Below are 28,000 nucleotides of genomic sequence, written 5' to 3' on the forward strand. Positions count from 1 at the left end.
CTCCTTCCACTAGACTTCCACTGACCATACACTGCTGCCCATGTACCCCTGGAACAAATTTAAAAGTGCCTACAGCCAGCCCAAGTTTGTTATGTTAGGCCTTCGAAGCCTGTCTGCGTCCCGTTCTTTCAACTACAACTACACTGACCAGGCCACTGATGGCCGTGTTCCCCTGGAACCAATTTTAACTTGCCTACAGCCAGCCCTATGTTATTATGTTAGGCCTTCGAAGCCTGTCTGCGTCCCGTTCTTTCAACTACAACTACACTGACCAGGCCACTGATGGCCGTGTTCCCCTGGAACCAATTTTAACTTGCCTACAGCCAGCCCAATGTTAGGCCTTTGATGCCTGTCTGCCGTCACTCCTTCCACTAGGCCTCCACTGACCTGTCTATTGCTGCCCGTGTACCCCTTGAACCAACATCATTAAATATAAAAAAAATTAATTTGATTATAAAAAATAAGATCGTGTTGAGATCTCAAATGCAGACATTTTAACAATCAAAACAAACACACAACAAATATCTGGAACTGTACTACAAAGGTCCAACAGCTACAATTTCTTTCTCCTGCAAGAAGTTAACTGAAAGTTTTTTGGAGTTGTTAACACAGATATGGCATCCACCGAGTGTTGTCCTGTCGCGTCTCCTTTAAATTATTTCCAATAAGATGTTAAACTATTAATTTAATAAAATCAATAATTAAAAAAATAATTGAGTAAGTCAAAAGCACATTGCAAATAAACATTAATTACAAATCAAGAAGCATGGCGCGTCCGAGGGTGAGTAGATACCGAATAAGAATATAATCACCCTCGGACGCGCAATGCTTATTTAAAACAGCCTTCCTTCCTAAGAATCAGCCCTTCCGTGGTGTAGAGAGAGGTTGTGTTACACTCCAAGGTGTTCCCCAGGTTGCCTTTCCTGAGCTTCGATCTTCCGGCTCTCGTTTAGTAGCTGTTGGAAACTACGCTGCATTAGGCCTACTAATTGTGTATGGGTGAAACAGTGGCGCATCTGCGGTCCCTCCTTCCACTAGGCCTCCACTGACCTGTCTACTGCGGCCCGTGTACCCCTTGAACCAACCTAATAAAATATTTAAAAAATTAATTTGATTATAAAAAATAAGATCGTGTTGAGATCTCAAATGCAGACATTTTAACAATCAAAACAAACACACAACAAATATCTGGAACTGTACTACAAAGGTCCAACAGCTACAATTTCTTTCTCCTGCAAGAAGTTAACTGAAAGTTTTTTGGAGTTGTTAACACAGATATGGCATCCACCGAGTGTTGTCCTGTCACGTCTCCTTTAAATTATTTCCAATAAGATGTTAAACTATTAATTTAATAAAATCAATAATTAAAAAAATAATTGAGTAAGTCAAAAGCACATTGCAAATAAACATTAATTACAAATCAAGAAGCATGGCGCGTCCGAGGGTGAGTAGATACCGAATAAGAATATAATCACCCTCGGACGCGCAATGCTTATTTAAAACAGCCTTCCTTCCTAAGAATCAGCCCTTCCGTGGTGTAGAGAGAGGTTGTGTTACACTCCAAGGTGTTCCCCAGGTTGCCTTTCCTGAGCTTCGATCTTCCGGCTCTTGTTTAGTAGCTGTTGGAAACTACGCTGCATTAGGCCTACTAATTGTGTATGGGTGAAACAGTGGCGCATCTGCGGTCCCTCCTTCCACTAGGCCTCCACTGACCTGTCTACTGCGGCCCGTGTACCCCTTGAACCAACCTAATAAAATATTTAAAAAATTAATTTGATTATAAAAAATAAGATCGTGTTGAGATCTCAAATGCAGACATTTTAACAATCAAAACAAACACACAACAAATATCTGGAACTGTACTACAAAGGTCCAACAGCTACAATTTCTTTCTCCTGCAAGAAGTTAACTGAAAGTTTTTTGGAGTTGTTAACACAGATATGGCATCCACCGAGTGTTGTCCTGTCGCGTCTCCTTTAAATTATTTCCAATAAGATGTTAAACTATTGATTTAATAAAATCAATAATTAAAAAAATAATTGAGTAAGTCAAAAGCACATTGCAAATAAACATTAATTACAAATCAAGAAGCATGGCGCGTCCGAGGGTGAGTAGATACCGAATAAGAATATAATCACCCTCGGACGCGCAATGCTTATTTACAACAGCCTTCCTTCCTAAGAATCAGCCCTTTCGTGGTGTAGAGAGAGGTTGTGTTACACTCCAAGGTGTTCCCCGGGTTGCCTTTCATGAGCTTCGATCTTCCGGCTCTCGTTTAGTAGTTGGTGGAAACTACGCTGCATTAGGCCTACAAATTTGGTATGGGGTGTAGAGACAGGTTGTGTTACACTCCAAGGTTTTCACCAGGTTGCCTTTCCTGAGCTTCGATCTTCATGCTCTCGTTTAGTAGTTGTAGAAAAGTACGCTGCATTAGGCCTACAAAATGGGTATGGGGTGGAGAGAGATGGTGTGTTACACTCCAAGGTGTTCCCCAGGTTGCCTTTCCTGAGCTTCGATCTTCATGCTCTCGTTTAGTAGGTGTCGGAAAGTAGGCTGCATTAGGCCTAAAAAATGGGGAATGGGGTGGAGAGAGATGGTGTGTTACACTCCAAGGTGTTCCCCAGGTTTCCTTGCCATTGCTTCGGTCTTCCGACTCTCGTTTAGTAGTTGTAGAAAAGTACACTGCATTAGGCCTAAAAAATGGGTATGGGGTGGAGAGAGATGGTGTGTTACACTCCAAGGTGTTCCCCAGGTTGCCTTTTCTGAGCTTCGATCTTCATGCTCTCGTTTAGTAGGTGTCGGAAAGTAGGCTGCATTAGGCCTACAAATTGGGTATGGGGTGGAGAGAGATGGTGTGTTACACTCCAAGGTGTTCCCCAGGTTGCCTTTCCTGAGCTTCGATCTTCATGCTCTCGTTTAGTAGGTGTCGGAAAGTAGGCTGCATTAGGCCTACAAATTGGGTATGGGGTGGAGAGAGATGGTGTGTTACACTCCAAGGTGTTCCCCAGGTTTCCTTGCCATTGCTTCGGTCTTCCGACTCTCGTTTAGTAGTTGTAGAAAAGTACACAGCATTAGGCCTACAAAATGGGTATGGGGTGGAGAGAGATGGTGTGTTACACTCCAAAGTGTTCCCCAGGTTGCCTTTCCTGAGCTTCGATCTTCATGCTCTCGTTTAGTAGGTGTCGGAAAGTAGGCTGCATTAGGCCTAAAAAATGGGGAATGGGGTGGAGAGAGATGGTGTGTTACACTCCAAGGTGTTCCCCAGGTTTCCTTGCCATTGCTTCGGTCTTCCGACTCTCGTTTAGTAGTTGTAGAAAAGTACACAGCATTAGGCCTACAAAATGGGTATGGGGTGGAGAGAGAGGGTGTGTTACACTCCAAGGTGTTCCCCAGGTTGCCTTTCCTGAGCTTCTATCTTCAGGCTCTCATTAAATTGTGGTTAAATGGAACAACTGCATTTGGCGTACTAGTTGGTTTGGGGCCTACTATCGGTGTCTGCCACTCCTTGCTGTTCTCCTGGTTTCCTGTCCTGAAATTCCATTTTCAGCCTCTCGTTAAGTAGTTGTTAATGTTAGACTGCATTTGGCCTACTAGTTGGGTTGGGGCCTACTATCGGTGTCTGCCACTCCTTGCTGTTCTCCTCCACTGAACAAAGCTGTGCCGCCTGTTTACTACGGTTGCCAATTTTGAACTGCATTTCGACTACTTACTGATTTGGCCCTACTCTCTGTGTCAGCCTCTCATTCCAGTTGTCCTCCACTGCAATGCCCCCTGGTTATTCCTGTGTTACCAATTTTGAACTGCATTTAGCCCACTTTCTTCTTTGGGCCTATATCTGTGTTTCCACTTCATCGTGCCCATTGCCCAGCCAGTGATAGATGAGTCTGCTGGTACATTGACCCATAACGCAACATTCCCCGTGCACGCTACACAACAACATTGTGACCCTGCTGAAAGTCAGGTTGCTCTTCCCGCATACCATACCACCTTACACGGGGACAAAGAGGAAGGTGCAGATGAAAGTGCAGGTTCCTTCATCAGGTGGGGGGAGGAATACTAGTTGGCGACGTCACTGGCACAGGGCCTCTCATAGTACGCAAAAGTGTTGCTGCCGGTGGGAGGCGCCCCCGCCGTGCAAACACACCGCTGTACTTTGAGGGGCCCTGTGCCAGTGCCAATGCCAACGAGTGGGCCCCCCCTGCTTGCTCAGGTTCACAGCACTTGCAAAGTTGAAATACTTACCTCTCCCTGCTCCACTGCCGTGACGTGGTCCAGATTTCCTGGGCCCACTAATTACTTGAACCAGCCCTACCCCCCACAACTTTAGCCACATGACCCCCAATTTCAAATGCCTTCCAATTATTATAAGGTAAATTACGCTTGACAAGCTTCATTAAGAAGAATGGATGGTTTTGACATTAAAATGGGTACTCTAGGTGTTTTCCTGGCCCCCACTCACTGCCGACTATGCTGCCCCATTGACTTGCATTGGGTTTCGTGTTTCGGTCGATCCCGACTTTACGTCATAATCGGCCGATTTCACTCGACCCGACTTTGGACATAGTCGGGTTTCGCAAAACCCGGCTCGACTCTAAAAAGGTCAAGGTCGCTCAACTCTAATGGCAGCAGCATACAGGGGCATATAATACAATAGTGGCGCAGGATGGGAGCAGCACATGACAGAACGGGCGCAGGATGGCAGCAGCACATGACAGAACGGGCGCAGGATGGCAGCAGGATGGGAGCAGCACATGACAGAACGGGCGCAGGATGGCAGCAGCGCATGACAGAACGGGGGCGCAGGATGGGAGCAGCACATGACAGAACGGGCGCAGGATGGCAGCAGCTCATGACAGAACGGGCGCAGGATGGCAGCAGCGCATGACAGAATGGGCGCAGGATGGCAACAGCACATGACAGAACGGGCGCAGGATGGCAGCAGCACATGACAGAACGGGCGCAGGATGGCAGCAGCACATGACAGAACGGGCGCAGGATGGCAGCAGCACATGATGGAGACCATATACCAATATAAATGCTCGCCACCCGGGCGTAGAACGGGTTCAATAGCTAGTTATATATATTAATAGGAGACAGATGTGCAGTACCAGTTCCACTACAAATGAACTGAGTGGCTTGGCAAGTGTTTCCGGCCAGCAGCCACTGCCATCGACACTGATAGCAGTTGATCAGTGGGGTGCCGGGTGTTAGACCCTGACCGATCAGACGTTGATGGATAGGCCATCAATGTAAAAGTAGTGGACAACCTTTTTAAGGAATGACCTCCATACTGTGCCCCTCTACAGCCCTCCCAGCAGCTGCTCCCCAATCCCAGTCTTACTGGGGCCTTGTTATCTGTAGGTCTCTCTTCTCCTAGGTGCAGGTCTTCCTTGGAGTCTTCTCCTAGGTGAAAGTCTTCCTTGGTGTCTTCTCCTAGGTGCAGGTCTTCCTTGGTGTCTCCTTCTAGGTGCAGGTCTTCCGTAGAGTCTTCTTCTGGGTACAGGTCTTCCTTGGTGTCTTATCCTAGGTGCAGGTCTTCCTTGGTGTCTTCTTCTGGGTGCAGGTCTTCCTTGATGTCTTCTTCTTGGTGCAGGTCTCTCTTGGAGTCTTCTCCTAGGTACAGGTCTTCATTGGTGTCTTCTTCTGGGTGCAGGTCTCTCTTGGAGTCTTCTCCTAGGTACAGGTCTTCATTGGTGTCTTCTTCTGGGTGCAGGTCTTCCTTGGTGTCTTCTTCTGGGTGCAGGTCTTCCTTGGTGTCTTCTTCTAGGTGCAGGTTTTCCTTGGTGTCTTCTCCTAGGTGCAGGTTTTCCCTGGTGTCTTCTTCTGGGTGCAGATCTTCCTTGGAGTCTTCTCCTAGGTGCAGGTCTTCCTTGGTGTCTTCTCCTAGGTGCAGGTCTTCCGTGGATTCTTCTTCTGGGTGCAGGTTTTCCTTTGAGTCTTCTTCTGGGTGCAGGTCTTCCTTGGAGTCTTCTCCTAGGTGCAGGTCTTCCTTGGTGTCTTCTCCTAGGTGCAGGTTTTCCTTGGTGTCTTCTCCTAGGTGCAGGTTTTCCTTGGTGTCTTCTCCTAGGTGCAGGTTTTCCTTGGTGTCTTCTCCTATGTGCAGGTTTTCCTTGGTGTCTTCTCCTAGGTGCAGGTTTTCCTTGGTGTCTTCTCCTAGGTGCAGGTTTTCCTTGGTGTCTTCTCCTATGTGCAGGTTTTCCTTGGTGTCTTCTCCTAGGTGCAGGTTTTCCTTGGTGTCTTCTCCTAGGTGCAGGTTTTCCTTGGTGTCTTCTCCTATGTGCAGGTTTTCCTTGGTGTCTTCTCCTAGGTGCAGGTTTTCCTTGGTGTCTTCTTCTGGGTGCTGGTTATCATTTCATCTTTCTTCCATGTTGATATCTTCCGTGGAGTCGTTTTCTCTATTTCTGACGACTCGTCTTCTGCTGTTACTTGTTTTCTTCTCATTTCTTTACTCCTGGGAGGAACAATGAAGGAGCAGCTGCGGCTCAGTAGTCGCTGCCCTGTGACCACGGCGCAATCAGTGAGATCCCCATCGGCTGCTTACATTACACTGCGCTGCCCCTCGCCCTTTGTTGACAGGCTGCAGCGGTGGTGTTCCCAGGTTTTAGCAGTTTAATGTCGACTGCAACAGCACAGGGATTGGCTGTAGCACTGTCACCGCTGCTGCCAATCAACAGCAACCATAGCCCGGGTAGAGTAGGTACAGCTCAGGTTGTTAGTTTACATATTCCTGACCTTATGTCAGCAGCTGCACAGATCTGGTTTGTTACAATGTATCAGTCCCTGACTGGGTACAATTTTCGCCATCTCTCAGCAGAGATCAGGGCGGCTGTGTGCAGAGTTACTGCCTCTGAATGGAAACAAGAGAGGTCTCAGTTCACTGACAGCAAGCAGACACCTCCGCCCCGCAGATCTCCTGGGGCGGAACCTTCTGGCTCTTCTCAAAGTGAAAGTGAAAACTTCTCAGAGATGAATCATTGAGCGCTGCCTGCAACGAAGGGGGGAGGAGGATAATGACCAGAAAAACGAAAAATATCTGGAAATGATCAAGTGAAACTAGACAGATCATACAGTCATGGCGGAAAGTGTTGGTACCCTTTACATTTTTCCAGAAAATGAAGTATTTCTCCCACATGATTACAATTCCACACGTTTTGTTATACAAAGGTTCATTTCCTTTTATTGGAACAACACACACTAAAAAAACAGAGAAAAAAGGCAAATTGCACATAATTTCATACTAAACCCCCAAAATGGGCCGGACACAATTGTTGGCACCCTGACCTAAATATTTGGTCACACCCTTTGGAATAAATAACTAAAATCAGTCGCTTCCTATAACCATCCACAAGCTTCTTACTCCTCTCAGCTGGAATTTTGGACGACTCTTCTTACAATCTGCTCCCGGTCTCTCGTATGTGAAGGCGCCTTCTCCCAACAGCAATTTTAAGATCTCTCTACAGGTGATCAATGAGATTTAGATCCAAACTCACTGCTGTCACTTCAGAAGTCTCCAACTTTTTTTATTCCAACCATTTCTGGGGACATTTTGAAGTATGTTTTTGGGTCATTGTCCTGCTGGAAGACCTATGACTCAAGGTGCAAACCCAGCTTTCTGACACTGGGCACTATATTGCCACCCAAAATCAGGGTATCTTGCACACAATCGAGGCCTCCAGTGCCAGAGGCAACAAAACAACCCCAAAACATCTTTGAACCTCCACCATATTTGACTGTAGGTACTGTGTTCTTTTCTTTGTAGGTCTCATTCCATTTCTGTAAACAGTAGAATGATGTGCTCTACCAAAAAGCTCTATCTTGGTGTCATCTGTCCACAAGACCCTTTCCAGAAGGATTTTGGCTCACTCACATACATTTTGGATAAATGCAGTCAAGCTTTTTAACAGCTTTGTGTCAGCAGTGGGGTCCTCCTGGGTCTCTGGTCATAGCGTTTCATTACATTCCCATGTTTATGGATAGTTCTTGCTGACACTGATGCCCCCTGAGCTGGCAGGACAGCTTCAATTTCTTTGGACCTTGATTGGGGCTGCCTATCCACCATCCGGACTATCCTGCGTTACAACCTTTCAGCAATTTTTCTCCGCTGTCCACGTCCAGGGAGATTACCTACAGTGCCAGTGTCAATAAGCTGCACGTGAATTTTCAGCTGTTGGTGTGCTGCCTTCATTTTTTTGGATTTAGATAGATAGATAACAGATTAATCGAGAATAGATAGATAATACATAGATAATACATAGATAGATGATAGATAATACATAGATAATAGATAGATGATAGATAGATAGATAGTAGATAGATAATTTCCAAGTAGATAATAGATAGATCATAGATAGATAGATAATTGATAGATAGGTAATAGCTAAAAATAATATTAGAGCAGCACAAGGAAAGAGTCCGGGTGCAGAGCCCCCCAGGCAATACCAAACCTCAATTGTAAGAATCCAGAAAAATAGAAAATATATAAATAATCAATAGATAATAGATAGATAGAAAGATAACAGATAATAGATAGATAATAGATAGATGATAGATAGATAATAGATAGATAAATAGAAAGATAACAGATAATAGATAGATAATAGATAGATGATAGATAGATAATAGATAGCTTGAGAAAGGTTCACACTTGGGACTGAAATGTTGCACATGGGTCAATAAGCTGCATGTGAATTTTCAGCTGTTGGTGTGCTGACTTCATTTTTTCCGATTTAGATAGATAGATAACAGATATATAATAGATAGATAGTAAATAGATAGTAGATAGGTAGTAGATAGATAGATAATAGATAGATAGATAATAGATAGATAATACATAGGTAGATGATGTGCGGCGCCCCAGGGTCCTGGTCGTCACAGTGGTATTGCTTTCCTCCAGGGAAGAGTGATGCAACATTTGGAGGCAAGAAAGGATAACTGCATCCAGGTATCACAAACATGCAACACTTCACATTCCAGGCCACCAGGGGGAGCTTTTGCTCCTATTTATTAAGTCACTCCCTATATATATATATATATATATATATATACAGTTAGGGCCAGAAATATTTGGACAGTGACACAAGATTTGTTATTTTAGCTGTTTACAAAAACATGTTCAGAAATACAATTATATATATAATATGGGCTGAAAGTGCACACTCCCAGCTGCAATATGATAGTTTCCACATCCAAATCGGAGAAAGGGTTTAGGAATCATAGCTCTGTAATGCATAGCGTCCTCTTTTTCAAGGGACCAAAAGTAATTGGACAATGGACTCTAAGGGCTGCAATTAACTCTGAAGGCGTCTCCCTCGTTAACCTGTAATCAATGAAGTAGTTAAAAGGTCAGGGGTGGATTCCAGGTGTGTGGTTTTGCATTTGGAAGCTGTTGCTGTGAGCAGACAACATGCGGTCAAAGGAACTCTCAATTGAGGTGAAGCAGAACATCCTGAGGCTGAAAAAAAAGAAAAAATCCATCAGAGAGATAGCAGACATGCTTGGAGTAGCAAAATCAACAGTTGGGTACATTCTGAGAAAAAAGGAATTGACTGGTGAGCTTGGGAACTCAAAAAGGCCTGGGCGTCCACGGATGACAACAGTGGTGGATGATCGCCGCATACTTAATTTGGTGAAGAAGAACCCGTTCACAACATCAACTGAAGTCCAGAACACTCTCAGTGAAGTAGGTGTATCTGTCTCTAAGTCAACAGTAAAGAGAAGACTCCATGACAGTAAATACAAAGGGTTCACATCTAGATGCAAACCATTCATCAATACCAAAAATAGACAGAAAAACACCTCAAGAAGCCAGCTCAGTTCTGGAAAAGTATTCTATGGACAGATGAGACAAAGATCAACCTGGACCAGAATGATGGGGAGAAGAAAGGGAACGGCACATGATCCAAGGCACACCACATCCTCTGTAAAACATGGTGGAGGCAACGTGATGGCATGGGCATGCATGGCTTTCAATGGCACTGGGTCACTTGTGTTTATTGATGACATAAGAGCAGACAAGAGTAGCCGGATGAATTCTGAAGTGTACCGGGATATACTTTCAGCCCAGATTCAGCCAAATGCTGCAAAGTTGATTGGACGGCGCTTCATAGTACAGATGGACAATGACCCCAAGCATACAGCCAAAGCTACCCAGGAGTTCATGAGTGCCAAAAAGTGGCACATTCTGCAATGGCCAAGTCAATCTCCAGATCTAAACCCAATTGAGCATGCATTTCACTTGCTCAAATCCAGACTTAAGACGGAAAGACCCACAAACAAGCAAGACCTGAAGGCTGCGGCTGTAAAGGCCTGGCAAAGCATTAAGAAGGAGGAAACCCAGCGTTTGGTGATGTCCATGGGTTCCAGACTTAAGGCAGTGATTGCCTCCAAAGGATTTGCAACAAAATATTGAAAATAAAAATATTTTGTTTGGGTTATGTTTATTTGTCCAATTACTTTTGACCTCCTAAAATGTGGAGTATTTGTAAAGAAATGTGTACAATTCCTACATTTTCTATCAGATATTTTTGTTCAACCCTTCAAATTAAACGTTACAATCTGCACTTGAATTCTGTTGTAGAGGTTTCATTTCAAATCCAATGTGGTGGCATGCAGAGCCCAACTCGCGAAAATTGTGTCACTGTCCAAATATTTCTGGCCCTAACTGTATATATATATATATATATATATATATATATATATATATATATATCTCTCTGATTGTCTGTAGGGACAGTTAGTTAGTTGCTGGCTGAGCTCAGCTCAGTTAGTTCCAGACAGTCGTCAAAGGAGGATAGAAGGTTCACGGAGCTGTGCATGCCCACAGAGCTGCAGATCCCAGAAATAGACATTAAAGGCCGAATTGTTTGCAGTGAGCGTGCAGGATAGGAAGCACAGGAGAGGATACCAGAAGGGGACCAGCCTCGAGCAGGCTGCCTCCTTCTGAGGCACAGGAATGCCGGTAGCCGGAACACTGAGGTTGTGAGGACCTCTACATCTTACATCAAACACCAGCAGGACAGCTAATTGCACGTTACCTGTCCGCACCTACACCCAGGAGGCACGGTGGCACCCACAGAGCCGGGTTATCGAGATCCTATAAACAGGCTCAAGCCACCAGTCATACGGGTTTTGTCCTATCCTATATGGGGGACAGAGAGAGAGATAACATCTGTGCGGACCTTATGTGAAGCCATAGGCAGTAAGGGACTACAACACTACAGCGCAAAGGAAGGCTTTTATTCTTCACCTGATAAAGGGGACTCTGGACTTGCCTCCGAACCGGCCGGACTCTGCCTGCCCTGTGATCTGTGCTCTGGACTGTGGATCCTGAAGTCTTCAGTAAAGGTAAAGAGACTGCAAACCTGTGTCCTCGTTCTCCACTGCACCTCACACCATCCACCATCTACACACCGGGAGCCCTGGGGACACACTTCACCTGTGGGAAGGTATACCATCCAGCTGCCATAACATCACCCCAGCGGACCCCTTAAAGCAGCGTCTGTCACCCTGACCGAATACCACAGGTGGCGTCACGAACATAAACTCTATCCCTTTAAAGGGAACCTGTCACCCCCCCAGGCGTTAGAAACTAAAAGAGCCGCCTTGTGCAGCAGTAATGCCGCTCTTTGAGTTATTGGTGCAGTGAAAGCAGAAACAATGCATTTTATAATTTCTTAAAAATTCCTGTCTTTAGTCCGGGAGGCAGGTCTTAACCCCCCTGCTGCACACGCCATACTGCCGTCACTCAAGGCTTCTTCGGCGCCAGGTGCCGCCCCCTCTGCACTGTTTTCAAATCATCCGGCGCCTGCGCTGTTTTGTTTTGCCAGGGGCAGGCGCAGTGAGCGCTGCCCGTCTGACCTCAGATGCAGTCTCGCTGACTGCGCCTGTGCGGCCGCCCTGCCTGTGAATCCCAGCCCCGTAGTGTGAATACATCATAAGACACTGCTGGGCTGGGATTCACAGGCAGGGCGGCCGCACAGGCGCAGTCAGCGAGACTGCATCTGAGGTCAGACGGGCAGCGCTCACTGCGCCTGCCCCTGGCAGAACAAAACAGCGCAGGCGCCGGATGATTTGAAAACAGTGCGGAGGGGGCGGTGCCCGGCGCCGAAGAAGCTTTGAGTGACGGCTGTGAGTCGTCTGCAGCAGGGGGGAAGGCCTACCTCCGGGACTAAAGACAGGTATTTTTGAGAAATTATAAAACACATTATTTCTGCTTTGACTGCACCAATAACTCAAAGAGCCACCTTGTCAGAATGCAGCAATACTGCTGCACAAGGGGGCTCTTTTAGTTTCTAACGCCTGGGGGGGGGGGGGGGTGACAGGTTCCCTCTAAAGACCTTTCCCCTTTTACATGGGCGCCCAGGGCCACGGACCGGGTCGCAGCCACCGTGACATCCCCCTGTGAACCGCAGGACCCGGTACCGAGTACCCTAGCCCGTGGGGCGACTCAGATAGATGATAGATAGAATAAGTATCATCTGGTGGACGCCTGTTAGTTGTGATGTAAAAATTGAAAAATCGTCTATATCTCTCTATCCATGATGAACGGCCGCACACAGATATATCCCATGCAGTAACATAGTAACATAGTTAGTAAGGCCGAAAAAAGACATTTGTCCATCCAGTTCAGCCTATATTCCATCATAATAAATCCCCAGATCTACGTCCTTCTACAGAACCTAATAATTGTATGATACAATATTATTCTGCTCCAGGAAGACATCCAGGCCTCTCTTGAACCCCTCGACTGAGTTCGCCATCACCACCTCCTCAGGCAAGCAATTCCAGATTCTCACTGCCCTAACAGTAAAGAAACCTCTTCTATGTTGGTGGAAAAACCTTCTCTCCTCCAGACGCAAAGAATGCCCCCTTGTGCGTGTCACCTTCCTTGGTATAAACAGATCCTCAGCGAGATATTTGTATTGTCCCCTTATATACTTATACATGGTTATTAGATCGCCCCTCAGTCGTCTTTTTTCTAGACTAAATAATCCTAATTTCGCTAATCTATCTGGGTATTGTAGTTCTCCCATCCCCTTTATTAATTTTGTTGCCCTCCTTTGTACTCTCTCTAGTTCCATTATATCCTTCCTGAGCACCAGTGCCCAAAACTGGACACAGTACTCCATGTGCAGTCTAACTAGGGATTTGTACAGAGGCAGTATAATGCTCTCATCATGTGTATCCAGACCTCTTTTAATGCACCCCATGATCCTGTTTGCCTTGGCAGCTGCTGCCTGGCACTGGCTGCTCCAGGTAAGTTTATCATTAACTAGGATCCCCAAGTCCTTCTCCCTGTCAGATTTACCCAGTGGTTTCCCATTCAGTGTGTAATGGTGATATTGATTCCTTCTTCCCATGTGTATAACCTTACATTTATCATTGTTAAACCTCATCTGCCACCTTTCAGCCCAAGTTTCCAACTTATCCAGATCCATCTGTAGCAGAATACTATCTTCTCTTGTATTAACTGCTTTACATAGTTTTGTATCATCTGCAAATATCGATATTTTACTGTGTAAACCTTCTACCAGATCATTAATGAATATGTTGAAGAGAACAGGTCCCAATACTGACCCCTGCGGTACCCCACTGGTCACAGCGACCCAGTTAGAGACTATACCATTTATAACCACCCTCTGCTTTCTATCACTAAGCCAGTTACTAACCCATTTACACACATTTTCCCCCAGACCAAGCATTCTCATTTTGTGTACCAACCTCTTGTGCGGCACGGTATCAAACGCTTTGGAAAAATCGAGATATACCACGTCCAATGACTCACCGTGGTCCAGCCTATAGCTTACCTCTTCATAAAAACTGATTAGATTGGTTTGACAGGAGCGATTTCTCATAAACCCATGCTGATATGGAGTCAAACAGTTATTCTCATTGAGATAATCCAGAATAACATCCCTCAGAAACCCTTCAAATATTTTACCAACAATAGAGGTTAGACTTACTGGCCTATAATTTCCAGGTTCACTTTTAGAGCCCTTTTTGAATATTGGCACCACATTTGCTATGCGCCAATCCTGCGGAACAGACCCTGTCGCTATAGAGTCCCTAAAAATAAGAAATAATGGTTTATCTATTACATTACTTAGTTCTCTTAGTACTCGTGGGTGTATGCCATCCGGACCCGGAGATTTATCTATTTTAATCTTATTTAGCCGGTTTCGCACCTCTTCTTGGGTTAGATTGGTGACCCTTAATATAGGGTTTTCATTGTTTCTTGGGATTTCACCTAGCATTTCATTTTCCACCGTGAATACCGTGGAGAAGAAGGTGTTTAATATGTTAGCTTTTTCCTCGTCATCTACAACCATTCTTTCCTCACTATTTTTTAAGGGGCCTACATTTTCAGTTTTTATTCTTTTACTATTGATATAGTTGAAGTAAAGTAAACATTCAGTACTTTATTCCTCCGTGTGCAGAAACATTTAATCTCTCAGCAGCTGATTGTTTGGCTACTGATGATGTGTGAGGTCCATGTCACGTCGTATACAGCCAGTAGTCATATATGTAGCATAGTTACTAAGTGAAGAACGATTATAAAAGTGTAATCAGTGATTGTTATTCTGCACATATAGAGATAAGGGTCACAGCCGTATGTCATTAGTAATGAGGGGTCTCACCAATCATGTAATTAAATGCCCCCTATCTGAAGTTCAAAGAGGCACCTACGGACAACATATCGCGGAGCTGGTGTGGATGCATACGTCCACACACCCTGTAAATGAGAAGATCTACACCGGTGCATAGGGGCGGCAGTCACAACCAGGTTCCAGGAGGTCCCTTCCGATTGTTGGAGATGACTCATCGTACCAGAGACGCCTGATACGTAGGGGCCCTGTTGGAGATTTCGCATTGGGGCCCACGAGGTTTGGGTTACAACAGCGGATCTAAGCATGACACATTGAGGTGTCAGAAGGAGGCGCGAGCGGAGCTGTGTACACAGGACAGAAGACGTCTTTACCAGTTGCGTTGCCTTCTGGGCAGCAGATGAGGGGCTGCCCCACTGGAGGGCTTTACGGCACTTGGGTGTGGGTAGAATTTTGCAGGGTCTGAATGGGTGAACTCGATGTTTTGTGATTTTATATTAATTATTTCCACATTTTGTATTCTCTATACATCTGGCCGGCTTTAGCGTGGATCATGGTTCCCGCCATTTCGATAAGTGAGGGGGCAACAGCAGAGACCACGTTCTTCAACTTGTCAAGGACGGGCGTATACCATTGATGCTCTTCCATCTTCTTCTCCTCCTCCACCTGCAAGTCCTTGATCTGCGCTTGGTACATGTTGGCTTGTTTCTGAAATCCTTGTCTCTCGTAAGAATCCCGCTCCTATGCACACAATAAGAATGGCTGAGTATAAAGCTACGGTAATAGAGCGTCCACTAAGTATAAGTCAGGCAAGGTGTCGTGTTATCGGGGGTCTTAGAGAATGAGTCAGCGCCAGTCCCTATCCGGGCAGCTTAACCCTCAGGATGCTGCTCGCTCTGTCACCCAACCACCACTTGCTATGTCAGTTGGGAGCCTTACAGTGACCTCCAATGGTGTTCCGCCAGCATCAGCCCCATTTTTCCCAGATAGTGACATAACTTGTTGTGACCGCTGCAGCCAATCATCTGCTCTGATGAAATAGTAAATGCTGCAGCTAAACCGCAGCCACTCATCGGCTGCAGAGATTACGTGGGGCAAAAATTTACATTACTCACCGGGAAAAGCGATGCTGCGCTCGAGGTGAGTAGACATTGTTTTTATAACAATTGGGGCCCTCAATCGATTAAGCTGGGGTTGAACAATAGTTTAACAGTGGGACTAAAGTATAAAAGATTTAAAAAAAACAACCAACGTAATAAAAAAATGTTTAAAATTATCTAAAAAAAGTCTAATTGCTGATAATATTTGACCATGTGAGAACACAGTATTAAGCCTAGGGTCACACCACCGAATTCTCCACATCCGAGGAAATCTGTCCGAGTATGCTAATCACACTTTGATCAGAGTTTTATCAGAGTACAATCCAATTTTCTCGTACGACGAGAGAGAAAAAAAAAGTTTCTCCATCTTCTCTATAATGTCAGGCTGTAAAACTTGGACCAGATCTGATCAGTGCAGCTTCTTTCAGTGTGTAGTGGTCGCTGATGGGTGCTGCAGATCAGCTCCTTCTCTTGACTACACTCTTGATCTCCAGTTCCTGGTAGCAGCTGTTACACAGTGAACGAAACTGTCTGATCAATGACTACATCTGGCTGCCGCTGAAGGAGTTATTAGGAATTAATGGCGTTATTAATGTCTCCTGCCTCATTCGTACAGTACAAGGACACAGCACTCACCCTCTCCTTGTCTGCAATAGCTCGTTGAAGTTGAGCAGCCATCAATCTATTTTCTTCGGCAAATTTTTCAAACGCGCCCATAACGTGGTTCCCTATATACGCCTTCTCGTCTTCAAGCTTCTGATTCTTCTGGGATTCATTCATTTCACGCACTTTTTGCTCCATCTCTTCAATTTTTTTCTTTGCCTTCTCCTCTGTAGAGAGAAGAATTGAAGATAGGACGGCTTTGCCTGAAGTAGGGCGCCATATTGTCCGCCTCATCCCTACACAGGTTTCTAGACAAAGGGACATACTCTGCACAAGAGTTTTATATTTTCCTACTATATTACTTCTTCTTGAGGACTCCGACCTGGAGATTTCCTAATGAAGGGATGTATTATGGTGATGTACAGTATGTAAAGTGTTAATGCATAATGTGAGTACAGCATAAGATATAGAATAAGGATAATAGGTTTAACGTATAAGATAGGAAATGGTTAAGTATAGCTCTAGTCCAGTGGGTGGGTACGAGTGCTTGTCACGCACGCGCCCAGACTGGTTGGCGCGGGCACCTGGGGGTATGGCCCCACTGGACCACAGACCGAACTTCCCTGGAAGGGGCGTAACTAAGTAGCTTCCTAGCTGTTCGCTGGAGCCTCTGATGGTGAGGTCAGACTTGTGCAATAGGAAGCTACCAGGTACCACTCCAGGGTGGAGTCGGACTGTGGATGCTGATCCCACCGGAGACAAGACACGGGCAGGCAGGCACGGCTGTGACACTGGCTGACAGACGGGTATGGCAGAAGCCCTGACGGGCGGACTGGCTTGACGGAGATACAGGCAGGCAGATGGGCGCGGCTGGCACTCAGGCAGACAGGCGGGCACGGCTGGCACTGGCAGACAGGACTGATACTCTGGTAGGAACTGGTATTCAGGTGGATGTGTGAAAACAGGTAAGAACCTGTTCAGACTGGAGAATATAAAGGAACAGGTAGAGACCTGTAGGGAAAGTAGCAGAATAAAGATAGAGCAAAAGTGGAAGCAAAGCAGAATCACAGGAGGTGGAGTAAGAGTAGAAGGTGGAGCTAAGAGAAGAGAAGGCAGAGCTATGAGCAGAGAAGGAGAAGGCAGAGCCAAGGACGGAGCTGCAGGGGGCGGAGCCAAGAGCGGAGACGTTAGAGGCGGAGCCAAGAGCAGAGATGCAGGAGGCAGAGCCAAGAGCTGAGATGCAGGAGGCAGAGCCAAGAGCTGAGATGCAGGAGGCGGAGCCAAGAGCGGAGACACTGGAGGCGGAGCCAAGAGCGGAGACACTGGAGGCGGAGCCAAGAGCCAGAACCGCAGGAGGTAACGCCAAGAGTAAAAGAGTGCAGAACCACAGGTTGTGGTGAGGAAAGCTGAGAGGCACAGAACCACAGGTTGTGGCAGAACAGAGCAGAGATGCAGAGCCACAGAAAGTGGCAAGCAGAGCAGGAAGATAAGGCGGAGGTACACACAGCAGAGTGGGAAATGACAAATGACAAAGGAGGAGCAGGGACGGACATAGACCAGAGTTCAGACAGGAACGGACACGGATACACAAACAGAACACAGATGAAGGCCTGCAGTATTGCAGCACTCAGAGACAGGAAACAGACACGACCTGGCAGCTCAGTAGCAAATGCTAACTGAGGGGAATAGTTTGCTCAGGCATCCTCCAATGGGATAGGATGCCTTAAGTATCAGAGGCCTCAAGGCTATTGGCCAGGAACACCCAAGGGAGGTGCACACAGTCTCAATAAGAATCCGGAATGGCTGGCGCCGCCCCCTTATGCACACAGCCAGGAAGTGTACACAGAGCAGGCCGCCATGAAGCACATGGCATGGAACCAGCAGCAGACAGATCTCACAGCATGGCACTGGGTGAGTGAGTAGATGTAACAGGCAGGTGGGGAATGGAAGGCCATGCAGTGATGCCGGCAGGGTTGTTACAGTGCTGATAAAAGGGGGGCACTTCCTGGTTAGAGGGAGTCCAGTGTCAGTTACCGAAGAGCCTAGTGAAGGCCAAGTTCAGGTGTGGTGGTCTGCTAGGGGCAGCATGTGTCGCTTGTTCCAGGCAGTGAGTGGTATTACTGGGATTCTGAGCGGTCGCTCCTGTCACGCTCGGAGCCTAAGGTCCGGCATAGGGGCTGCCGGACACATCATGTCCTCTGAAGTACAGTGGAAGATGGACAGGGACCCGCCAAGATGGAAGGGGATGGCCGGTTCCAGGTGAACTACCGAGGTGGACAAGAAATCCCTGAGACTGACAGAATCAGTGCACTTGGGGGTAGTCCAAGACGAGCTAGGCACAGGAGTTAAGAAGAGTTGTGCTAAGAAGGAAGAAAACGTGACTTGCTGTGCCCTATCCCACCTGATGAACTCGGACTGTTTAGTAAAAGTTTGACTGTTGTAAAGAACTTGGTGTCCCATACATTGTGTGCAGCGGTTCTTGATGACAGAAACCTGGAGAAAGTGGAGGTATGTGACCTACAAGTAAGTGTGATGCACCCCACACCCTACAGCACACTGGGACTGGCATACCCCTTGTCTGTAAAGTGCCAGAGCGAAGCCGGACAGTAGCTCGGTCACGACTACCGCTCTGCGCCACTTTTCTCTAGCTTTGCTCCATAAGAAGGTTATATGTAGCCGGATTAGACCCGTGTACATGGACCATTACTTGGATATACTATGTAAAGATACGAGTCTCTGACATAGGATGAAGAACAGAGAAATGTACAAGAGAAATCGTGAACGCAACATTGAGAAGCCAGAAGATCCTCGCAAGACTGTAAGAAGAACACCAACAACTATAAGAGATCCTTCACCTTCAAGCTCCTTCTCTTTCTCAGTCAAGGCTTCATCGGTCTTCAGAATATTGATTTCAATGGATTTCGAATGAGTCAGGTATTTCTGGAGCACAGTTTCAGCCTGCATGAATGAGAAATGTAAAAAATATAACAAATTTTGGAGAAATGATGAGCACCTAAACTATTTGAACCATGAGAAAAGCCAATTTGAATCTCGTCCATCACGCGAAGCATCAATGGCCATCAATAGATCAATAGATCAACTGGAAAGAGTCAGCGATCACTTGTTGGAGGCATCATCATACACATGTTGGACACTTAAGGTCCCCACACATATTAGATGAAAGTACGTTGAACCTGACGATCAGGGCAGCACTGGACAACCATCTGATGTTTATAGAAGCCTCCTGACTCTCCTGAATAGATGGTGTCAGAGAAGAGAAGGACTGAGCCATTGGCGTTTCAGCACCTGATCCTTTTGTTTGCAGGGAAGATAAGCTGCTATCAGAAGAGTCCAACAGCAGCTTTCTCCTCTCTGATGATTGAACGTTCAGTTGTTATTCTCTACCACCGACCTGAATGCCCTTCCTGGGTTCCATGTTATATTTTTCCTCTATTGCTTTCAAGTCTTCCTTGAATTTTCTATGGCCACCACGAACGCTGTATGATCCTTTAGAAAAAGCTTCCTGGTTCTCCGCGGCATGCTTCTTAATCAGAACTTCACAAACTTCCCGGGACTTCACCTCATTCATATCACAGAACTCTTTCTTCTTCTGTTGTATCAGTTCCTGAAGGAAGAAAAACACAACCTGCTAATTTTTGCTGAATAGTTGGTCTTAAGAGTCAAGCTCCAAATGCAGTAGCCGTATACGGAGAATTTGGGACTTTTAAGGTCCAGTTGGAGATGGACTAGATTTGGTATGAAGGTCCCATTGTACATGTGGGTCATACTTTTGCCTTTTTTACATCAGTTTTCCTACACACTTCTCTCGTAGTATTGATCATACAAGTTTCTCTTGACTACTTATCATGGTAGTCACCTGGACATGGTGTAGAGTACCTGCGAGGAAACTGGAAGTACTGTGATTGTGAATCTCCAATAAAAAGAAACAAACTATGACCTTTATTTTTAGGTGTTAGGATGAGATGATTGGATCTGTTCAAAGCTAAACTAATTCTCTAATTTTACAAAATATTTTGACCTAAATCCAATTTTTTGTGATTTCCTTCCAGCAAAATGTTGAATCGAACTTTGTGGCCATAATTTCAGCAGATTCGTTGATCACTAGTGTCGGACTCACCATATATTCTTGGAGGAATTTCTGGTCTTTGTCTTTAAATGACCTTTTTAAGAAGATAGAAAGAGCTTCGTTCTCGCACTGCCGACTCAGCTCAAGGAACTCATTCAGGGTGTCGGTTGGGAAGATGACGCGTTCCTTCATCTTGTCCTCATAATATTGCACAGCCTCCTGGATGGCCGCCTTGTTCTCGATGTCGGACAGGGTATGGGCCACTTCCTCCATGCAGGCAATATTGGACGTCATTATCGCCTTAGTGTACATCTCCGCCAGTTTACCAAGCTCTGAAAAAAATGGAATGAATGGATGAACTGATGAAGTCTAGAAGTAGAAGTCTACTCTCAGGTGGGACTGGTAGTCTGCTCTCGGGTGGGGGTAGTAGCCTGCTCTCAGGTAGGGGTAGTAGTCTGCTCTCAGGTGGGGGTGGTAGTCTGCTCTCAGGTGGGGGTAGTAGTCTGCTCTCAGGTGGGACTGGTAGTCTGCTCTCAGGTGGGGGTAGTAGTCTGCTCTCAGGTGGGAGTGGTAGTCAGCTCTCAGGTGGGGGAAGTAGTCTGCTCTCAGGTGGGGGCGATAGTCTGCTCTCAGGTGGGGGCGATAGTCTGCTCTCAGGTGGGGGCGGTAGTCTGCTCTCAGGTGGGGGTAGTAGTCTGCTCTCAGGTGGGGGTGGTAGTCTGCTCTCAGGTGGGGGCGGTAGTCTGCTCTCAGGTGGGGGTGGTAGTTTGCTCTCAGGTGGGGGTGGTAGTCTGCTCTCAGGTGGGGGTGGTAGTCTGCTCTCAGGTAGGGGTAGTAGTCTGCTCTCAGGTAGGGGTAGTAGTCTGCTCTCAGGTGGGGGTAGTAGTCTCCTCTCAGGTGGGGGTAGTAGTCTGCTCTCAGGTGGGGGTAGTAGTCTCCAGTAATGGACTCCCTTTTGCACAGACATAACTCACGGCTTCCTGTAACTGTGACGCTGCCGATCACTTTCTTCGCTCCGGCTTCCTGGAAGACATAGTCACAGAAATTCTTTGTCTGCTGCAAAAATTCCGGTTTCAGTTCACTCTCGGAAATGTTGTCCATGTTCTGCAGATCTTCCGTACTCGCAGATGGCTGATCAAACACGAAGCACTTGCGCTTCCCGAAGTACATGCGCAGGCGTTTCCTGGGTCTGTTAAAATCCTCGTCTCGGATTGTTTTTTCCGCTGCCGTGAAGAAGAGAAATGTGATGGAGAGAGAAGTCATCATTGATTGCTGCCCCTGTAATCCGCTCCTTTATCTACAGGGGTCATCTCGTTACTTACGGTTTCGCAGCTTCAGAGCGTTGTCCAGATATTCATCCTCCGTGATCGGTTTCCCGTCAACGTTCAGCTTCAAATGGAAATCTCTCACGGCCCAGATGAAGATGGGGAAATGCAGGGAGAATTCCGCCTCCTCGTCCTCATTGTCATGAGATTTCACCTTGATCAGTTCTGCCAGATCCCCCACAAATCTATTCACGATGGATAAGGAAATGCAGGATAATGGCCGTTATCTTACAAAATGTCTGAACCCCCCATTAGGCAAAACTCAGACCTCACTGACTTTTGGATTTTTTTTTTCTGATGATGTAGCCAGTGGTTATCATCAGTGGAAAAAAAAACACCCGATCGGTGTTTTGAATGATAACAATATTCGTTGGTTGGGCATCGGTCAAAATTCAATGGAAAGGTTGATGATCATCCATTATGTTGGAAATTGCTCATTTTGGCCAACTGTTATATGAATTTTATTGACATTTGACCATTCGAAGGGCAACTTTTGAACTGCGCTCCTACAAAGATGGCAAGCAGTGTAAGGGAGTGAAATAATGCTAGTTTGGTTATGCAATAGAATTTTTGCATAATTAATTGCATGGTCATTCTGGTTGAACTTTTTTTTTTTTACATAAAATGGTGAATTGGGTCAGTAGTGCTAAATCATCATCAGTCAATTAGAGTTTTACCCCCTTCCCAGCATAGACTGTAAATAATGTCCCACTGAAAAGGAGACAAGAAGCTGCCCACACCTCTCTTATGGTTATATAATGCATTGTGCCGTTTTAAATGTAGTTTTATCTGGTTCGAGTGTTGCAACAGTGGGATAGCTGCAGCCAGGGTTAATTATTGGAACCAGCCCAGTATGGAGGGGGGGAGTTAGCGGACACAGGGAAATGTAGCCTACTATTGTTAGACAGACAGGGATGAGTACTTGAGAAGTAAATACTCAAAGTAAATACCTATGGTCTTGTTGGTCGCAGACATGTACGTGAACGGGTGTTTGTGTGCCGTAAGGGGAGACCATATATAGGATAGCACATTTTGAAGGAAACAAAAATTAAGTGGCAGAAGGATTCCTGATCTCAGACAAGGAGACTTAACACTATGTCGGGATAAATGTATGGAGTGGGCTCAGGAACAGTGCTGCTATGGCTGCTGGCTCCATGGCTGCCATGTTGGAAGCCCTGTGAAGCCCAGCCACGTACTGAGCTTCATAGGAGATTGAGGTAAAAGCTGCACAGAGAGAGAGAGAGAAAAAAAAAAAGTCAAAACTTCAGATTTGCGCTTTTTTTCCGCCCCCCACTCCCGTGAAACTGCAGTAAGAAGCCATGCAAATGTTATGTGCACCCAAAAATGGTTGCAATAAAAACATCAGGCCCTCGCACAAACTCCATAGATGGAAAAATGAAAACATTACTCGTCTCACAAGACGGCGAGGCAAATGAAACTTTTTCTTTTTTTGCGAGTTTCTGAATTTTTTTCTCCACATAAAAGAACTATTAATCACAATTTAAGACACTGTTAAATGAAAAGTGCGTAATCTGTTATATAACAAAAAAGGAGGGCAACAAAATTAATAAAGGGGATGGGAGAACTACAATACCCAGATAGATTAGCGAAATTAGGATTATTTAGTCTAGAAAAAAGACGACTGAGGGGCGATCTAATAACCATGTATAAGTATATAAGGGGACAATACAAATATCTCGCTGAGGATCTGTTTATACCAAGGAAGGTGACGGGCACAAGGGGGCATTCTTTGCGTCTGGAGGAGAGAAGGTTTTTCCACCAACACAGAAGAGGATTCTTTACTGTTAGGGCAGTGAGAATCTGGAATTGCTTGCCTGAGGAGGTGGTGATGGCGAACTCAGTCGAGGGGTTCAAGAGAGGCCTGGATGTCTTCCTGGAGCAGAACAATATTGTATCATACAATTATTAGGTTCTGTAGAAGGACGTAGATCTGGGGATTTATTATGATGGAATATAGGCTGAACTGGATGGACAAATGTCTTTTTTCGGCCTTACTAACTATGTTACTATGTTACATCTTGGAAGGATACTTCAGCTTGTCTATGGCATCTTGGTCGATTGTACCCTTGCTGTTATACACCAGGGCACTACTCAGGAGGACGGCGAGGCTGAAGATCCAGATGTCATTTTTCTTGTCTCCCTTTTAAGAAAAAAAAAAGTCTCTTGGTCACAGATAATTCATGAATGACGTGTGGATTACCAAGATCTGTCTTCCTGTGACTTCCATACAACCAAGGTAAAGACATGATCACTCAGGAATCAAATAACCTGCATATCGTATATCCTTATGCTCTAAACATCACTCTTGTTATTTTTCCATCCCTAAGTTATTAATGATTAGATGACATTCTAATAAGAATAATGATAATAATTGAGAATGATCCCACCACGCCACAAGTTATATACACTAGATTCCTTGATAGGGCGTTGATCCAGGGAACTAGTCTGATTGCCGTATGTGGAGTCGGGAAGGAATTTTTTTCCCCAGTGTGGAGCTTATTCTTTGTCACATGATTTTTTTTGCCTTCCTCTGGATCAACATGTTAGGGCATGTTAGGTTAGGCTATGGGTTGACCTAGATGGACCTAAAGTCTTCCTTCAACCTTAATAACTATGTTACTCGGGATCTCAAAATCCACTGAATTTGAGACCTCCTTGAAGACCATAGTTTCATAGTTTTGGTTAAAGGTAGACTTAAGTCCTTTGAGTTGAACCTATAGCCTGTTGATCCAGAGGAAGGCAAAAACCCCATGAGGCAGACAAAAAATTCCTTAATGACTCCACATGTGGCAATCAGACTAGTTTCCTTGATCAACGTCCCATCACAGAATCTAGTGCCCATAACCAGGATCTGAATATGTGTGTGGTTTCTCCTGTTGTCCAAGAGCTGATCATGGAAAACTATATTTACTGTAGGGAAACAGGAGGTAAAGTCCTGGATAGAAGGCATGTGTCATCGATGTGGGTCGACAGGGTGATGTAAGTCCCAGAAAAGAGTGCTCTGGTAACAAGTTACTGAGAGGAATTTTAGTGCACCAGATCTTGGGTCTGGGATTTCAGTGACCAAAAGAGCTTGGGTGGGAAGGTCGCTCTCATGCATTCCAGCCCAGGGCTTGCAGGTCCTCTATAAGGCAGCTGGGTTGGCTCAGGTGTGGTCTGTCCTGTTGGAGAGGAAAAGACCAATACCAGACTGTGCCTGAGCATACGTGGTGCCTGTACTGCTGGGTGGGTGAGACCGTGCTACTTTATGGTGCCTACCCCGAGAAAGGACAGTTTTTGTTATTGAATATTCTTGCAAAAGAAAAGCTCTTTACTTTATTTTGAAAGATTAGGCAAGAAAATAAACTTTACCCTGTTAGATCCTAAAAACCCGTGCCTGTGTGAACCCCAGTGACTACCAAAGAGCGTGAACCCCTAGACTACCATACCTTTTCCACATCACCTAGACCTTCAGTGTCTAGCAGAACCAGCACGTGGTCTGGCTTTGTAGGATGAGGAACGCACCACATCCAGATGCCTTTGGTCTCGGCTTGGACATTGTAACCCAGGTTAAAGCCTATGGAAATGAATTATTGAGAATGAATGGTTTCCTTTTTTGAGTAACTACATAAATCTAACTCTTCATGTACATGGATTTTGGTGATTTTTTTGTGTAAACCAATATATGCTATGATTTGGATTGATGATCTACTTCTTCAGTGAGCTCCCCACCTTTCTTGGCTCCAGCTAACTTGTTCATCAGGTAGGACTTCCCCGTTCGGTATAAGCCGACTATTGACACCACCACCACCGGCTGGATGATCTTTGTCAGGAATTTTACGGCCTCGGGATTCACCATCAGCTTTCCTTCCTTTGTGTTCTCGATCAGACACACCGGGTTGTCCATCATAGCTGCAGTAATGAAGCGAGTGGTAATAGGAATCATAGCGTTAAACACATCGATAATAAATTATATTATTACACTATATCTAGTTTATGTACATTTTTGTAAACAGGTTCTCTTTGTACAGAGTGGCCCTTTATCTCAGAGAGATTAGTGCTGTCTCTTCGTGGTATGATTTCCACCCCAATATACGCAGTCATTTGGGTCATGTTGTCATTTACCACTTGACTATTGGGTATGTGTTGTGCTGCGCCAGAATGATATGGCAAGAATGTAAGGTGCGTTTTGGCGTTAAGGGGCAGAATGCGGATTATCTGATGTGGCTTGGAGAGCGTTGCACTGTTCATCCTATGTCATAATTTTTTCTTGGCCCCATCCATGATGCTGACATTTCAAAATGAGGTCTGAAGAGCAGATGCTGAGTTGACCAAGAAATTAATTACTGTTGTGAGTAATGGGCTGCAGTGAGGTGGCGTGGTGGACTGCATTGTAACACAGGGAAAGGCTTGGTTCTGGGAAGTCTGTTTGGGCAGTGAAGGACATAAGCCTAGTTAGATACATACCTGGAGGAGGGTACAACTTAGTGGAATAGGGAAAGTGTGGAACACTAGTCTGAGAGAAGCTGGTGGACAGTGTGTAGGGTGTGATCGACTGTCCTGAGGTTTGTGGTGTGGCCAGTGAGGTGTATTTTACGGAGCAGAACTGTGTTATGTGGGGTCCGGAGCTCATTAAGATAGGATGAGGGTCACTAACGTTTTGGCCCTGTGTATGCACTGCAAGTTGTGTTACTGAGCGGAGTTTAGTGTTGGCAAGTTCTGTGGAGCACAGGTTCATAGAGAACCCGGCCTGTGTGGGGCCAACAGTGACCTGTTCTAGCTGTGGAATTCTAAAGAAGTGATGCCACTGACTTCATGAGGACCTGTAACACCTGATGAAGAAGAAAAGAAGACTGTCATTGCAAAAACATCTGGATAGGAACTGAACGACTAAAGATGCCAATTTCTGTCTGATTATCACAGAGCGCAGAACCCCGAGTCATGTCGTTACTACAAGATGTCACCATAGATGTGGTCACTTACACTAATACATTCTGAGACCGGAATAAACTTTGCCTCTCATTAAAGATAATGCCAGAACCTAGCCTCAGCATCGAGATTCAACGCCGAGCCTCAGCACCGAGCTTCAACGCCGAGCCTCAGGGCCGAGCTTCAACAACGAGCCTCAGCACCAAGCCTCAGGGCCGAGCTTCAACAACGAGCCTCAGCACCGAGCCTCAGCACTGAGCTTCAATGCCGAGCCTCAGCACCGAGCTTCAACGTCGAGCCTCAGCACCAAGCCTCAGCACCGAGCTTCAACAACGAGCCTCAGCACTGAGCTTTAACGCCAAGCCTCAGTGCCGAGCTTCAACAACGAGCCACAGCACTGAGCATCAACGCCAAGCTTCAATAAAGAGCCTCAGCAGTGAGCCTCAGCGCTAAGCTTTAATGCCGAGCTTCAACACCGAGCCTCAACACTGAGCATCAGGGCCGAGCCACAGCGCCAAGCCTCAACACCGAGCCTAAGCAGTGAGAATCAACACCGAGCTTCAGTGCCGAACTTCAGTGCCGAGCTTCAACACCGAGATTCAACATTGAGCCTCAGCACCTCATATGTGACTGTGAATCGCTCAATCACCGGGTTAACAGCTCAAAACAAACATGGAATTGTGGGGGTACGAATGTTACGGATGCGACGTTCCAGGGAAAAGGACGAGAAACAACAGAAAATCTTATTTATGTGATATTCAGCGTTTGCTAAAGGAAAGGTGCAGTCAGCATGTGAAGAGTTAAGGAGTGCTGATCTCCATACTCAGAGTGAAAGAGAAAGTGAAAGGAGAATGATCAAAGTTCAGGTCAAAGAAGGACTACAACACTCAGCAGAGCCAATGGCTGATTCTTGGGCCCTATGTCTATAAATATTAGTCCCTCGTCCTCGTTGCTGCACCCATCACTTTATTGTCTCGTGTCCTCACGTTACCGACCTCCAGACAATCAGTACAGAATGTGAGCCATCGTCGCTCTGAGCAGAGGTCACCCGGCGAACAGGTGCAGCAGAGCCGAGTTTGTCGTTCGGTGCTCCCCATTGTGATAACACTACACGAGTAATATCTGTAATGTCAAATGACAAGCTCAGCTCTGCTACATCCCACCATCAGACAAGGTTCCCTCATAAGACATAAAACTGACTGGAGAAGGGCCCTAAATAACGAGTGCGATTACCGGAGGCTCCCAGCATGGCGGTGTCTGGAACGAAGGGCGAAGACTCGGAGATCCTGATCCTCTGCCGTTCGAGAAACGAATGTGCAAAACGGAGGAGACGGAAAGTAAAAGGAGGGTGAG

General features: G+C 45.9%; 2 protein-coding genes across 2 annotated transcripts; both read right to left on the reverse strand.

Moving 5' to 3' along the window:
* Nucleotides 1-5,518: 5,518 nt before the first annotated feature.
* On the reverse strand, nt 5,519-8,059 carry LOC138646212 (high mobility group nucleosome-binding domain-containing protein 5-like). The gene is made up of 2 exons (XM_069735674.1): nt 7,958-8,059; nt 5,519-6,340 (listed from the first exon to the last, which is right to left on the reverse strand). Exons 1-2 carry the CDS (start codon nt 8,057-8,059, stop codon nt 5,519-5,521), a joined length of 924 nt encoding a protein of 307 aa, XP_069591775.1.
* A 6,338-nt stretch (nt 8,060-14,397) lies between these two features.
* Nucleotides 14,398-28,000, reverse strand: LOC138645634 (guanylate-binding protein 1-like). Its single transcript, XM_069735080.1, has 11 exons — nt 27,881-28,000; nt 25,451-25,630; nt 25,168-25,295; nt 23,770-23,879; nt 21,716-21,903; nt 21,368-21,616; nt 20,445-20,725; nt 19,719-19,931; nt 19,162-19,264; nt 16,340-16,533; nt 14,398-15,344 (listed from the first exon to the last, which is right to left on the reverse strand). The coding sequence occupies exons 1-11, from the start codon at nt 27,894-27,896 to the stop codon at nt 15,105-15,107; spliced, it is 1,902 nt and encodes a 633-aa protein (XP_069591181.1). The 5' UTR covers nt 27,897-28,000; the 3' UTR covers nt 14,398-15,104.

Source organism: Ranitomeya imitator, chromosome 7, assembly GCF_032444005.1.
Source record: "Ranitomeya imitator isolate aRanImi1 chromosome 7, aRanImi1.pri, whole genome shotgun sequence".
Taxonomy (NCBI): Eukaryota; Metazoa; Chordata; class Amphibia; order Anura; family Dendrobatidae; genus Ranitomeya; species Ranitomeya imitator.

Coding starts and splice junctions, on each gene's coding strand:
- LOC138646212 (XM_069735674.1), bottom strand. CDS start 8,059: ATGGTGGATAGGCAGCCCCAATCAAGGTCCAAAGAAATTGAAGCTGTC. Junction 6,341..7,957: donor CTATCCATAAACATGGGAAT/GTAATGAAACGC, acceptor AATGATAACCAG/CACCCAGAAGAAGACACCAA.
- LOC138645634 (XM_069735080.1), bottom strand. Junction 23,880..25,167: donor GTCTAGGTGATGTGGAAAAG/GTATGGTAGTCT, acceptor TTTTCTTAAAAG/GGAGACAAGAAAAATGACAT. Junction 20,726..21,367: donor CGTCACAGTTACAGGAAGCC/GTGAGTTATGTC, acceptor CATTTTTTTCAG/AGCTTGGTAAACTGGCGGAG.